The sequence below is a fragment of the Phoenix dactylifera genome, chromosome 11 (assembly GCF_009389715.1).
Source record: "Phoenix dactylifera cultivar Barhee BC4 chromosome 11, palm_55x_up_171113_PBpolish2nd_filt_p, whole genome shotgun sequence".
Classification (NCBI taxonomy): Eukaryota; Viridiplantae; Streptophyta; class Magnoliopsida; order Arecales; family Arecaceae; genus Phoenix; species Phoenix dactylifera.
Genome location: NC_052402.1, coordinates 27,151,168 through 27,167,313, shown reverse-complemented (window position 1 = coordinate 27,167,313; position 16,146 = coordinate 27,151,168). Strand labels below are relative to the sequence as shown.

Here is a 16,146-nt window from a genome sequence, read left to right as displayed (position 1 = left end):
CTTCCTGACAATATTACCGTTGGGATCGGAGTCGACTCGCGCGATCAGGAGTCGACTCGCCTGTTGCAGGAGTCGCCTCGTGCTTTACTGGAGACGACTCGGCCACTGTTCCAAATTTGAATTAAAGTGCATGCCTTGACTGGGAGTCGACTCGACTTAACCCGGAGTCGACTCGCCAACATCTGGAGCTGACTTGGCATTTTCGGAGTCGGCTCATCCACTGAAGTCCGTGGATCCAATTTTGAATTTGATCCACTCGAGTCGACTCGACTGTCCTGGGAGTCGACTCGAATCTCAGAGCCCGAACTCCTGATCCTCTGTCTTTTGGCTCGTCCAGTCTTGGAGTCGACTCGAACTTCCTCGGAGTCGACTCGGCTCTCAGAGGCAGTAACTTGGTCTTCTGTCTGTTGATGGTCGCGGAGTCTCGGAGTCGACTCGTGCAATGCGGGAGTCGACTCGAATCTCAGAGTCCCAAAAATGCTCTCTGACTTTTTCTTTGTGTTCCGCTGAGAGTCGACTCTTGCTTTCTTTGGAGTCGACCTACCAACCATCGGAGTCGACTCGCGTTCCACTGGAGTCGACTCGAAGACTGTTCTTTTGAATTTTTCTTTTGATTTTACTCCTCCAATTTGAATCCTTTGAACTTTAAACTTGGGCCAATAAATTGTAGCTTTCTTCCAACTTGAGAGCTTTGGAGGCCTTCTTGTGTTCTTTCAACTTGCTATGTTCCTTGCAAAATAAATATCTTTCTCCTTGCAACATAAACATTAGTATCTATACTTCAAGGTTTTGTGATCATCAAAATCAATCTATGAATCAATCTTTGGGTCATCACTATGTGGCAACTTTGTATTGACCCCCGCATACCAGTGCTTACTCCACTTGACCGGTCACTTTGAAATGTCTAAAAGTTCTTGGATAAGATTTTCTGGAATGAACTTCAGATCATGATTGTCATTAGACCTTGGATTTGAGATGAATCAAAAACCATAATTATGATGTCTACCTCATGATTTATTAAAAACGAGAATAACATGGTGAAGAAAACAATTTTGACAATCTAAGGGAGGCATAAAGGATTTAAGAAAAATACAAGGGTTAGGTATACAAGATTAAAGAAGGCCTTATCCATGAATCCAAACACAATGTTGAAAATCTTAGGTGGGATTGAAAGATCTTCATGAGCATTATTGAAAAAGATGCCATTTCCTGTTCCAACACAATTACTCCTTTTAAAAAATAACTAGGAAACATAGTTTTAAATGGGGTAAGCTGAAGTTCTTAAGGGAATTTAGGCTTTAAAGTTTAAACAAACATTTTTTATGGTCCTTGGCTACATATTGCAACCATAAACTGTGGTTCCCTGAAGTTCTTAGATAAGGTTATGGTGTAGGATTATAGATGATTGCTATAAACTTTGAAAGGTGACTTAATGTCCTAGATAATTTTTTAATGTTCTGGGCATGTGGTTAGTGTTTGATTGGTCAAGGTGGTTGACAATTGATGATTTAGTTTTGTTGGGTTTCCTTGGCAACTCTCTAGGTTTTGATGAAGCTTGTGAGAACTAATTTGTGCCATTATGGATGCATGAAAGCAGTTAGACTATTGACATGAGATTATGATAAAGGGAAATTTCTATAATGTGACAATAACTATAACCATCAGCCTTTTCCCAACTATGTGGTTGGCTTTACAGAACATTTATATCTTGAAGGGAAGAGGTACCATACAACTCGAGCTAAGTAAAAAGTTCTCATTTAGGCTGTCCTTCTCTCTCGTCACTTCTCATTGCATGATGACATACCATATTCCTAAAAGAAAAGATGCTTTCCTTTGGAATATAGTCACCATACCAGCTATGCACTGTAAATCAGTTTCAGGCATTCAACATGATTGAATCATGGGATCAGGATTCTTCTTACAGATATTATGATAGTGTATCATCATGATTCAGGTGGGAAGGGAAGTCTAAGATATGCATAAAATCGTTGCCCTAACCCCTCCCCCTCTCCCCACCCAAATAGCTCCTTAATCATAGACGTGTCGCACATGCTTATGAACTAAATTATAAAATCCAGTTTATAACAGAATCAAGATACCTCAAAGATCCAAGCATATTCTGAGCACTTATTGAATTCTTATCCATAGGAATTTGGATTAAAATTATTTTTGTACATTAATATAAATATTAAAAAAGTGTTTTCACAAGAGTTATTTCTTAATGGGTGCATGAAAACCTGAATAACATGAAGTAAGAGTTGGTCTTGATCAAAATCTTGACCATAGTGGCCTGTACGAGCTGGTACATAACCATACTATACCAGCTAGGTGTTGGTATAGACGGGGTTGGTATTGCCTCTGTTTGGCTGAAGCAAGCCCAAACTGCTAGGATCAAGCCTAAGTAGGTCCTTAATTGATTGCTAGAGGTTTCGATGTGCCAACCAAAGAAGCCCTTTAAACCCCTTTACATTGTACTTTTGACCATTTGAAGATGGAAACGAGCAATAAGCGGACTATTAAGAAACAAACAAGTAGACTATTAATTACAAACTTATTGACATGAATATCATAACTAGACATACGCTTATGAATTATGATATTACATGTAAATAACAAACAACCTTCTATTTGTATTCGTAAAAACTTAACAACCGTCTATTCTCATCTTTAGTTCAAATTTCAGGTTTTTTAAGGGTGGGTCAAAACATACGTTTATGATATTACATGTAAATAACGAACAACCTTCTATTTGTGTTCGTAAAAACTTAACAACCTTCTATTCTCATCTTTAGTTCAAATTCCAGGATTTTTAAGGGTGGGTCAAAATTTCAGCTTTTAAATGCTGAGGTATTTCTCAAACCTTAAGGGTTCTTAAATTTTCTTTTACCTAAACATTGTAACACTCAAAAGTCTAGTAAGAACAAGGACTGAAATCTTAAGGATTACTATTGTATTGATGGCTCGTTGATATGATATGATGTGTGACATGGGGCAGTATGGGGTGGTGCATCTTGGTACAAGTTAAAAAGAGGCCACTAATGTATAGAGTGATATGGGATCAGTACGGGTTTGATATTCTCTGATATTATGTAGCATGGTGCAATATGGCTTAGGCTCACTAAATGTCTATGCCCACCGGTCCTATCATATTGGCTCATGGCTGGTACAAGGCTGGTATGCACCGGCATGCAACTGTTGGGTAACAAAAATAATATATCTTATCTGCAAAGCATCTCATGTGAAATGCCACTAAACATTACTTGATGCTTCAACAAAAATATTCATATTCAAGTCTTACCGACATCTAGACATACATTCCTCAACATGTGGTGGGTTATTACATGCTTATGAGCCTGCTAGACATTTGATGTGTTATTGAGGTGAGAGTCTCAAAGGTCCGCCGTACCGGTACCGGTCGGCGTACCGGTGGCCGGCCGGACCGGTACGGTACCGGTCCGGTCCGGTACGTACCGGCTGGTACCGGTCCCGTACCGGCCGGTACGCGGTGGTTTCAAAAACCACAGCGCGCGGCGCTGTGGTTCTAAAAAAAAAAAAAAAATCGTACCGGTGCGAACCGGCCGGTTCGCACCTCGTACGGTACGGGCTCCGAACCGGCCGGTACGGGCCCGTACCGGCTGGTTCGGATAAAAAACCGGAAATACCGGTTTTTTATCCGTTCCGGTACCGGTCCACGGCCGGACCGGTACGTACCGGCCCGTACCGGCCGGTACGGACCGGTACGGCATTCCATGGGTGAGACGCTATATTTTTATATCAAATATGATCATTTTTGTTTAATAATATGGTAAATGTATCCTTTGTTCTTTCATCAACTTATCTCTAGTAGTCCACTATTGATCTTCAATGACTACTAATTTTTGGTATTGTTTACTGATTCATTGATTTCCAATTAATTGGTTACATTTCAATTATTCATGCACAGAAATAGCTTTTCACTATAGTGTTAAGCTGTTATTAGAAAAGAACCTTAGCCTACATAGAATATGATGATTAAGGCATTCAAATCAGTAAATTTACCATGTTTATGTAAAAACATAGCATAAAAGAACAAAACATGAAGAAAAGGTCCAAAAATTTGGAGAACAAAGCCAAGAGCTATTGATCTTGCAAGGCATACTAGTCAATACCCTTTGCTGGCATGTAGATTGCACTGACCCACCAGTCCGCCACCAACAACTACCACTAATGTGGACAACAGCTTAGAGGAGCTGGGAGTGGTTGTCGATGGTGGACTGGTGGTGTTGCTGTCGTTGATGGTGGTGATGGAGGCGTTGGTTGGAGAATGGAAGAAGAGAAGAAGAGGGATAGTTGCTGGTTGCGATGGAAGAAGAGGAAGAGGAGAGGGGCGGTTGTCGGCTACGATGGGAGAAGAGAAGGGGAGGAGAAGAAGAGGCGAGGAAATCTGAGTTGAATTTGGAAAAAAGCAGCACACCAGGAAGGCAGGTACCGAGTGAATAGCGGGGAACCAGCCCTGGGGTTAGAAAACCTGGAGTAAAAAATTCTGGGTTAGGCCGAGTTTAATTCCCAAGCCTGAGCGCAGCCCGTTCCATAGACAAGGTTATTTTTCAAGCTTGCCTAGCCTGTTGGGCCTAAAACCTTAGCTCAAGCCCACCGAAAATAGGCTTCGGGGTTGAGCGGGCTAGGTTGGTTGCCCGGGTTGTAAATAGGTGTTCACCACAAATTCGGCGATGGCAAACTACACAACAAATCCGTTGATGACAGACATGAAAGGTCTGGCAACGGCAATAAACTTATCCTCCATGGATCTAGTAAGGGAATCCTTCCTCCTCTAACCTTCTCCATTCCCCGCCCCCTTTTTTTTCCTCATTTGGCCTCTTCTCTTCTTGGTTAGATTGAGCCTTAAAAAGTCAATTTTCCCCCAGCTTTTGATGTTTGAAACAAATGGATAATGATTCGTTCAACTATAAACCATTCAACCGACTTAGGTGATCAGCTTTTTCATAAATTTAAATTTCTGGGTAGCCTGACTGGCAGATTTCTCAAGTGATAAATTGGGTGTATCAATAGGGTGAATATTATAACGGCCGGCCTTCAATGTCTTTGTACCTTGATATTTGAATCCTTGATATCAGTCTTCCATGTGGTTCAGCAATCAACTTGTTCCTACAATGTCGTGGGGGCTAGGGTGCAATGTCATAAAGGCAATTTGTCAACGGTTAACTTTGATAATGATTCAATGTAATGTTTTGTCTTGTGGAGCGTGGATCCAGCTGTATCTTGTAATGAACTTGGTCATAGAAAACTTCTATTTAGGTTAATGTACCCACTTCATAAAATCTTGAACTTCTCGCCTGCTTCCTATACACTATCTTACTAAAAGTGCTTGTGAAGTATCTAGTATCCCGCCTGTGCACCAATGTCTGCACCTACTCCTAATTCTAGCAACTAGTGTAATAACAAGGCTGACAATTATTGCATGATTAATGTCAAGGGTAACATCCAATGAAACATATAATTTTCTGCATACTTTGCATCTCATGCTTTTACCCCTCAATCAACAATTGATGAGAACTTCTTTGTTTCGGTGTTACAGTACTCATTTCCACCATCATGTGTTGGTGAAGTCGGGCGCATGGGAGCACCCAGTAGGAGGGAGATTGGTCATGGAATGCTAGCTGAAAGAGCACTGGAGCCCATTTTGCCTTCAGAAGAGGATTTTCCTTACACTATTCGTGTTGAGAGTACCATTACTGAAAGTAATGGCTCTTCGAGGTGATTATCTTTAATCTATCAAAGTTTTTAATTGTATTGCATGTAAACAAGCAGTAACTTGTCATGTGACCAAAGTTTCCACACTACGCTACCTTCAGTTTTCCTTAGCTTGTGCTTCTGCTGCAAGGTTCTAGTTTGTTTGCTGACAGCTAAAGATTTTCCCAATCATTATCAGCATGGCATCTGTATGTGGAGGTTGCTTAGCACTTCTAGATGCTGGAGTTCCTGTCAAGTGCTCTGTTGCTGGGATAGCAATGGGTATGGTCTTGGACACGAAGGGATTTGGGGGAGATGGAACTCCTCTCATTCTCTCTGATATCAGTGGATCTGAAGATGCTTCCGGAGATATGGATCTTAAGGTTTGACCTATTTCTATTTCTTTGATGCCTTATTCTTAAGGTGCTTTTATTTGGTGACCTTACAATTAAGCTATACTCTATAAGCTATCATATCTAGTCTTGAGAATTAGCTCCTATATATAATTAATTATCTAAGTTTGCAGGTTGCTGGTGATGAGAATGGTATCACTGCCTTCCAGATGGACATTAAGGTTCTTGTTTATTCTCTTTCTGATAGCAGTCAAGCTATTTCTTTGCACGTTCTTTTTGTACATTATTTTAAAAGTTAATGAACAATTGTCTGATTACAGAGAGTTTACTATTTCCACTCGTGCTGCTCATAAAATATGTAAATATTTTAGTCTGTATTGGTTATCATGTTTCCACTATTGTGGCAGGTTGGAGGAATTGCTCTTCCAGTGATGGAGCAAGCACTTCTTCAAGCAAGAGATGGTCGAAAACGTGTTCTATGTAAGTTCAATTTAATTCTTTCTGGTGTATTAATGGTCTTTATTGATTTATAACAATGATTCATAATGTTCACATACTTAAATTTCCTGCTTTGTTATCCTCATTCAGTTAAACGTGCAAATAGTCAACTCAAACTTTATATTTGTCCCAATAAAACTGGAATGTGATGCTAGTCCTTTGTATTATCGTACTATCCATGTCCATGATAAGTATGTCACCAGGTTATATTATATTACCTAGGACAAAACTTTTATTGCACATATCTCAATGTCCATGTTAACAAGGTAAGAAAATGACCAGTTTCAGTCTAGAACATACAGAAGAAAAAAATTGACTATCCCTTGGCACTACTTACAACTAATTTGACATAGTAAAATGGGAGAAAAAGGTAAAATTTTAACTTTCACAATTAATTGCTTGAAATGTCAACATCAATTTTTCCCATTATGGTCATGCTTATCTAAACCATCTTTCTGAACATTTGCCTAACAGATATTGACCTTGACCAATAATCCTTGTTCCACTCATGGGGTAAGCCAATTAGCCAAAAATATGATCCATCATATCCAAGCAAACTTTTAGATCAGCTCTCAATGTGATGTTAACTCTCTACAAATTGGTGCTAGACCACCTGTGTTGGAGCATTTCAGGCCAAAGTGAGGAATGCCATGATTCTTAAATCTATCAAATGCATTAACGTTCTCCTGTGCATGGAAATAAATGCAAACATGAAAGACAAGGTTTAATATGGGGAACTGCACAAACTATCCCCAAATGACCAAACTTGAAATCAATAAATGTAATAAAACAGTGTTTTTAAGTTTGACCAACATTGAGAATACATGTTTGTTTTACATGGATGTTTATGCAACCAATGTACTATTGTGAATTATATATGTCTTCCTTGTATTTACACCCTAATTTTGTTGGTGATTAAACAATGGATAGAAAATCACTTGTGGGAAGTTTCTATAGCAAAACCTACCAATGAAAATATGGGAAAGCTATCAACAAACATGCATATGAACCTTCTTTATAGGGTAGTTTTTTCTAAAATAACTACAAATGGTAATTTTTCCTGGAACTAATTGTCTAAAGGAAATTATTCATTGAATAAACTGTTAGAAATTTTTGTATAAATGCTAAGAGAAGCTGTCAAATAGTGGATCTCCTACACCAAGGATTGCTGGGCCGGTACCGGGACTAGTATCGGTTGTCTGGCAATATGGTTTGGTGCAGTAATGTGCCATTCCATGTTGGGCCCGTACCAACACAACAGAGCTGGGGGAGGGTGGGAGAGAGGGAGAAGGGGAGAGGAATAAGGGGCGAGAGGAAAAGAGAGAGAGAGAGAGAGACAGGGAGGGAGGGAGGGAGAGGGAGGAAAGGGGCGAAGGAAGGGCTCTGCCCTCCGGTTCGAAACAGGGGCCTGGTGGGGGGACCCTTTTTTATTTCAGAAACTTTAAATGAAGTCGTCTTGTTTCGAATAAAACAAGGGAACCAAAGAGCTGAGCCCTTCCTCCACGCCTCCTCGGCCCTCCTTCGACCATCCCCCTCCCTTTCACTCCCTCCCTCCCTCCCTCCCTCCCTCTCTCTTTCTTTCTCTCTTTCCTCCCCCCCCCCCCCCCCCCCCCCCCCCCCCCCCCGCGGCACTAGTGTCTTGAATTAAGGGATGAACCGTTGCAGTTCGCCCTTAGTATAGCTCGGTACGTCCCGAGCCAGGCAATTTGGGATGGTACAACAAACCTTAACCTACATAGTACCCAATGCTGACATGACTTATATTTCTGAACAAGAATGGGCTTCTACACCTCTGTCATTTACTTTTTATGTTTCTTCAGCCACTTTAGGTTGGAATCTCTTATATTTTGTAGTCTTTGAATTATTTTAGTTTTAGAACTTTTTGAGTCTTTGACATTGTAATATTTCTATCCTACAATGGATAAATCATGGAATGCCCTCGTGGTTTGATCAATTGATGATCCTGTCCCTGTTGATTTTAGTTCAAGTGACGATCACTTGGGATCATCCATAAATCATATGGAAGAGGAAGACCTTATTGAATGGTGGAATCAAATCAGGGAAAAACTCCAGAATCAAATCTAGGCTAGCATTATGGCTGCATTCACTGATAGCACAGCAAATTTTAAAGTCCTCTTCATTGAGGCATATCAAAGAACCTGTCAGATTTCTTGTTGTTGATCATTTCTTCGGTAATCATTTGATCACTGATGGCAAAGAGCTGATCTTTGATAGGAAAGAAGTTAAAAATTCCAACATCTTGTAGTGAAAGGGAACGCTTGCAGCTACATTATTTGCAGTAATCATGCATTGATTGCACAAAGGCTAAAGTTGTAATTTAGACTGTATGCATGTCAGATTAGATGCTATTAACCAGAAAATATATACATATGTATATATATATACATCATGTATTTCTTATTATTTAAGGTGTATTATTTTTTTCTTTAACTCAGATGAAATGTTGAAGTGTTCACGACCACCATGTAAGAAACTCTCCAAATATGCTCCATTGATTCATGTTATGAAGGTCTGTCTTGTCTGCCAAGCACCTTTTCTTCTTTATTGCAATTCAGTAGTTCAGCTATTAGTGTATGGCTTGTCTGTAGTATGCCCTTAAACTGCAACAATGTTTCAGGTCAAACCTGAGAAAGTGAATCTTATTATTGGTTCTGGTGGAAAGAAGGTGAAAAGCATCATAGAGGAGACTGGGATTGAAGCTATTGATGCCCAAGATGATGGCATGGTAAGGATAAAACATGACATCATGTTGATTCAGTGTTTCTATCCTGCAGTGCTTCTGATTTAGTTGACTGTATTTGGCAGGTTAAAATTACAGCGAAGGACTTGTCAAGCTTAGAGAAGTCAAAAGCGATCATCACCAATCTTACAATGGTTCCAACAGTGGGTGATATATACAGGTCTGAGTTCACTTGCAGAAAAATTAACTTGAAAATATGAATAATTAACTGTGATGCGCAATATGTGAATGCAGTTTCCATAATAACTTTCCTTACACTGTTCATGGAGGTTTACCTTACCAAGCTTAATAAGTTAATCAGTTAATTCTAGTTATAAGTCATGAGCTACACTACAAAATGGTGTGGCATTTTAATGCTTCAGACACTTTGACTCTTGGGCAGTTAATGGCAATTCAGAACATTCTCAGCATTTTGGATTAGAAAAAAGTGATGTCATTATACCAAGCAAACATCTCTGGTTTCTTCTTGAAGAGTATCAACTATAACATTACATGAAAGTAGATCTTTAGCGAAATTAACATTTGATTATTGATTATGTGCATGAATTCATGTGTTTACATGGCCTTTATGTCAATGTTCTTAAGTGTTTCTATATCAGAACTTCAACACACCTAAATAGCTAATCAAGGTCCACAATCTTGGTACAGTCGGTACAGTACAATCAGTATAGTATGTTACACATGCTATGCTGAGACATCTCCTAGATTTTTTTTACTCACTTATTATCATGGTTCTGCCTGAAATCGGGCAGTGTGGGTTGGTACTAAGCGGAACCGGACGGTTCGGACCGGTACGGACCGGTTTCTGTACCGACCTAGCAAACCGACCTGATTCAGCATAGGTTTGGTATGGTACTCCCTGAACCAGGCATTTCGGCCAGTTTTGCAGTCCTTGCAGCTAAAACCTGTGTCATTTATCTGCTAATATCATACACCAGTTTTTGGCATCGGTACACTGCATGCGGAACTTGTAAATTTTCAATTTGCATGTATGTCCCATAAATGGCTTTCTTCTGCAGGAATCTCTTTTGTCAGTGACTGTCCAGCAGCTTTGGGCTAACTACAATTCAACCAGATTAGCACATAACCTGTCCCTGTAACATTTCCACTATGCCCATCTTTGAAGTTGACAGTGCAAAACTTAGAAGCATATTTTAGACGTTTTGCACTTGAAGAAGCACTTTTCTAATGTTCAGAAACAACATATCAATCATGGGAGCATAACTGCACAAAAAGCAATTTACATGGGGTATGCATTCAAATTGTAAGGTATCTCTGTTTTTTCTCTGTTTGCAGAGACTGATTACACTGCTAATGGTTGGAGCAGAACATGGCTAGTATAATTTATTTAACATCTCGATGAGAGTTACAAATTTTAACCCACGAACATTTAGTAGCCAGGAGGTCTTGCCCAGAATAGAACTTTACCTTTAAACTGACAATACAAGGTCCATTTCATCTCTAGGTGTCAGCTCTAGATCAAGCTTTGGTCCAATGAAGTAAACCTTCTATAACCAGCACACAGCAAGCCATCAGCCCTCTGCATCCATAAGTGTATCTACTCGTTGGTAGTTTATCATGTCTGAGGAACATTAGATAGACTGTCTACCATGGTCTGCCGAACCGGTCCGTACCGGCCGGTTCGGCCCGGTTCCGACCGGTCCAGCTTGGAACCGGTATCCGGACAGCGTGGATACCGATTCCAGCTGTCCGAATACCGGTTCCAGCTATTTTCGGATTAGTACCGATCGATACACATACATACCGAGCTGTACCGGTGCGAACCGGCTGGCTCGCACTGGTACCAATTTTTTTTTTTTTTACCACAGCGCTCCCTCGGGAAAGAGTGCCCCCCATGTCGGGCCACGCACTCCCTTGGGGCAGAGTGCCCCCCGCGGGCGTGGGGCCGCGCGTGGCGCATGGCGCGATTCCCCCGCCCGCACGGGGCTACACACCCGCGCTTCATAAATGCCATAGAGGGGCATTTAATTCCACTCTGTGGCTAGCCTGGCGCATCCGCGCGTGGACGGGAACCAAAAAAGAAAAGTTTGCCTTCTGCGATTCCTTGTGCGGTTCCACTGCGCGCGGTGCGATTCCACTACGCTGGGAACCGCCGCGAGCACGATTCCACCGTGCTGGGAACTGCCCCGTGCGTGGTTCCCTCGCCCGCGTGGGACAGCGGGCGCGCTGCCCCGCACACTTCATAAATGCCATAGAGTGGCATTTAATGCCACTTTGTGGCTAGCTTGGCGCGTCCGCGTGCGGATGGAACCAAAAAAAAAAAAAAGAAACAGAAGATCGGTTCATACCGGACTGGTTCCGATACGAACCGGTCTCGAACCGGTCCGGTAGGCGACCGGTACGCCTACTGGTACTGGTTCAGTATACCTTGCTGTCTACCATTGATAAACTTTTTTCTTTGAAAATTCATTGCTGTTCCATATTCGTAACACCCAAACTAATATGAAACAAAATAACCTCCCTAAAAACTCTAAGAAAGCACATAACTAAGAGGCAGCTGGCAAATCTATAATAATTTTTTATGTTATAATATTGGTTGTGGGGATGTTTCAGGATTGCATATTTCTTTTCTTCCATGTATTTCAATCATATTCAAAATCTGAAACCTGTTATTTCTTTTCTAACTGAATTTGTCAGGAGCTGTGAGATCAAATCAATAGCACCTTATGGAGTTTTTGTTGAGATTGCACCAGGACGTGAGGTAGGTTTAACTTTGCCTTAATGTAGGTTAAGAAATGAAGTTGATCAACTTGGCTACTTGTTATGAATGATCATTTCTTCTTTTGGTCCATACACAGAAAATGCAATTTGTGAGTTAACGAGCCATAATGGAATTTTTGGACTATGTGATACTTAATAAATCCATAATTCTAATGCCAAAACAAAAATAAGAAACAAAAGAATCCATCTGACATCACATATTTGCATATAAAGATTATCATTTTAGACACGTTTTTACCTGAATACATCACTTTGTAATTGGTGGCATATCGGTTCTCTTTAATAGGGACTATGTCATATTAGCGAGCTGAGTTCAAACTGGTTGGCAAAAGCTGAAGATGTAAGATTTTAATGCCCTTTGCCTCATTCCTCGTTTTTTGCCCAACAATTAATAGGGCCTTTGTTTGCTCTAATGATTTACAGGTATTTAAAGTTGGAGACCGTATTGATGTCAAACTTATTGAGGTTAGTGGATCTCTTTATGTATAATGTCACTGTAGGGATATCTGGTTACAAACTTACACTATACTATCCTCAGTTTTGTAACCTTTTTGTATTAAGAATCTGCTACCGCACACTGCCACTGAACAATCTTTTAGTAGTCACACACACATTTTACAATAGACATGAAAGGCACCATAAATTAGGGTCACATCGCCCTGCTTTCAGATTCATGTGCAGCCTGAGCTTCTCTTCTTTGCAAGGTTTTCTGTCCAACTATACAATGGCCTTGTCCTTGTATGGTTGTCATTAGATGACATAGCACTCACAAAACCACATTAAAGTGATACATCAAATGCTGCAGCCTTAATATTCATAATTCTTGATTTCTTTGGATTGACTTTTTTTTCTCTTACAAAAACTAGAAAGATATTCTAAGCCCCAAAAACATTATCACCATCCTGGCAATCTCAAATATTACTAATTTGCAACTACCACAAATTCAGAAATTGGAAAGGAAAATAAATAAAGAATATCCATAAATGAGAAAATTAAAGAGATGGAGAAGATTTCAAAATGAGTGGTAATTATGAAGCCACTAGTCTGTCCCTTCAAGGATACAACACCTGTTGTGGTAGATAAGGGATATAAAAAAATTGTTGCTTGATTCCATCAAATTTGCCTTATGTGGGGGCACTTTTTGTTGTTGTGGATCCATGGTTTCCAGCAAATTGAAGAGTCCATTGTTATTTAACCTACTCGACGAAGATAGCTCCAATTAAGAGACCTAAAGAAAGTATTGAGAGAAAACTACAACATTGTAATTTCATTGACACTCATTCATAGTTCATGATCTCACTAGTGGCATACACAATGTGTATCTGAATATACTTCACATTTGATTGACGTCCTAAAAAGAGAAAGGGGTACTTTAGGGGCTTAGAGGTCTGTTTTGCCTTTCCAAATTAATTTTGTTGCTTTGATTTTTGGAGGTCAATTTTGTTTGTTTTTCCTTGTTTCATGACTTGGAGGCCAATTTACCCAATTTAATGACTTAGCAGTCAATTTATTTTACCGAGTCAACAATTTAGGAGTCATTTCATCCAATTTTTTAGCTTAGAGGTCACTTTACTTAGTTTAAAGAATTAGAGGTCAATATGACTTGATTTGCCCAATTTGATGACTTAGAGGTCACTTTGCCTAGTTTCATTAAAGAGCCAAGGGGTTGGAGAGGGCCGTTGCCTTATGACTATCTGTATGTATTGTTTTCATGGCCCAGAACCTGACTGTGCCGAGTCTTGAGGGCGACTACACATATGGTGAAACAGGGGCCTGAAATCAATTCAATTTGTTGCTGTGGAAGCACATGATTTCCAAAATTAAACTTCAATTCATGCAATCATAACATAAATGGCCATTTGATCATATAGAGCAAACTAAAATCTTGCCCACTTTAAACTTTTACAACTCATGGCCCTTAATTAAACAAAGTTTAATTACATTTGGTTAGAATACATATCTCATTAGAGTTAATATGTGGGTGTCCAATAGCTATAATAAGGTCGGTCCTAACTGAATGACCGAGGGCTTGACTCCAAAATGATTTGATTCATTGGATGTGATCTGCAATCTCAAAACTACTTAATACGTTATTTAGAGATTTTTAGCCTATGAAATCTAGTGGTAAGAAAAAAACATGCATTCATTTCATATTTTTTGGACTGATCATTTTTGACCCTTGGATGTATAGATGATGCTTAGGCTAGGAATCTCTAAGTCACTTGGTCTTTTCATAGTATGCAGTTCAAAGATAGCACTTCACATCCAATGACACTTATCATCAGTGGACGAAGCCCAAGTCATCTAGTTAGGACTGATCTTATTAGGTCTGCTGTATAGACACCCACATATTAGCTCTTCTATCTCTCTCCCTCTCTCTCTCTCTCTCTCTCTATATATATATATATATATATGTATGTATGTATGTATATATACTTATTCATCGATGAAGATTTCTTTGGTCTTCTAGTTAGGCATCATATGTGTTCTAATTCAAATTATGGATTAAGATTTATGTGGATCCTTTGCCCAGTGGTATATGTGGATTCTCGAGGATTTTATATGGCCTTGTATGCATTGCAAGTGGGTTTTATATGCCCACATCCAGTTCATTGGTAAGGATCTTTATGTGGCCTCATTTGCAATGGGGATTTATATGGCCTCGATAAAACGATAAGAAAATATAGAACTCTGTAATGTATAAGTTTTGCAAATATAAATTATGTTTTGGCCCAAGGTTTGCCGAATCGATATCAGAGGGCGGACCAACAAATGATTGGTTTGGCATGTGCTGTTCTACGGCGTATCGGCATAGGCAGAGCAGGAGGGGGAGGGTGGGAGATGGAGAGAGAGGAAAGAGAGTGGCAGGGAGGGAGGGAGAGGGAGGGGGGAGGGGGAGAGAGGCTTACCGAGAGAGAAACCTTAGCACCATCTCCGTTGCTGCCTCGTCCATAAGTCTGCCTCGTCTTCTTTCACCACCTTCACTGTCGCCTCATTCTCTGCTCCCTCCATGTGAAAGAATCCCTAGTGTTGCTTGAGAGAAAGAGAGATGAGAGAGAGTGAGAGCAAATGTCAAGACCCTTCATGAATCCATCAAACCATCAGGGTGGGAGGATCGCAAGCAGGGGTGGGGGCTACTTAACCTAATAGGCTAACTGGGCGAATTGGGTTCGGCCAATTTAAGCAGACTGGTTAACCGTGGGACATTTTAATTAGTTTTGGCTTGTTTACTGAACCAACAAGGAGAACAGAGATGGTTTGCCATTGGCTCGGTTCAGCACACCCTGAACCGGGTGGTACGGCACAACATGTTTTGGCCATTTGATTTTGAACAAGTATTTGAGTTGTAATTTTGTGTTAATTATTTGGACTCTTTTGCAAACATGAATTTGAATATTTTGTGCCACCTTGTTTCTTAACGAATACTTCGCTTTTGGAATTTCATAACAAAATGATTTTTAGCAAATTTCTGCTCAAGTTTTTCATTGATAATGTTGTTTTCATTATTAAAGTGATTTGTTTTCTATAGATCCTTTAATTCTTTGATCATGGTTGAGGTTTACTTGCTGAGCTTTTGTTGCCCAAGAAGACAACCCAAGAGGGGGGGTGAATTGGGTTTTAAGTAATAATTGCAAATTAAAACTTAATGAGTAACTAATTAATATTATAGCAGGCTGATTAATTAGATTATTAGTTGTAGTGAGTGGAGAGGATGGAAGAGACAATGAACCAATTACAAACACAAGAGGTTTTATAGTGGTTCAGAGCTAACCCTTGCTCCTACGTCCACTCTCCAAACTTCACTTGAGAGTTCACTATAATTCCTAGGATTACAACCGGTTGTTTTACAAGTTCACAACCCAACTTGTTGTTTTCACGAGATCACAACGAACTCGGTCGGTTTTCACAGGCTCACCGACTAGAACCACTCGATTGTTTTTTCGGGATCACAATCGAACCCTTACACGTTGGTTTTACCCTCGGCTCACTAACCAACCTTAACACCCTTGATTCAATCCAATGATTGAATCAAGTAAGAAAAGCAGTTTGAAAAGAGTACAA

General features: G+C 40.0%; 1 protein-coding gene across 1 annotated transcript in view; it reads left to right on the top strand.

The window, feature by feature from the left end:
• LOC103718838 (probable polyribonucleotide nucleotidyltransferase 1, chloroplastic) overlaps window positions 1–16,146 on the top strand; it is a 71,352-nt gene that overhangs the window by 49,100 nt on the left and 6,106 nt on the right. The window contains exons 14-23 of the mRNA XM_017845649.3: window positions 5,576–5,754; window positions 5,930–6,113; window positions 6,257–6,304; window positions 6,491–6,563; window positions 9,038–9,111; window positions 9,220–9,327; window positions 9,408–9,502; window positions 12,001–12,064; window positions 12,371–12,424; window positions 12,508–12,549. Of these exons, the coding sequence (XP_017701138.2) occupies window positions 5,576–5,754; window positions 5,930–6,113; window positions 6,257–6,304; window positions 6,491–6,563; window positions 9,038–9,111; window positions 9,220–9,327; window positions 9,408–9,502; window positions 12,001–12,064; window positions 12,371–12,424; window positions 12,508–12,549 (921 nt within the window). The remainder of the gene's footprint in view (window positions 1–5,575; window positions 5,755–5,929; window positions 6,114–6,256; window positions 6,305–6,490; window positions 6,564–9,037; window positions 9,112–9,219; window positions 9,328–9,407; window positions 9,503–12,000; window positions 12,065–12,370; window positions 12,425–12,507; window positions 12,550–16,146) is intronic.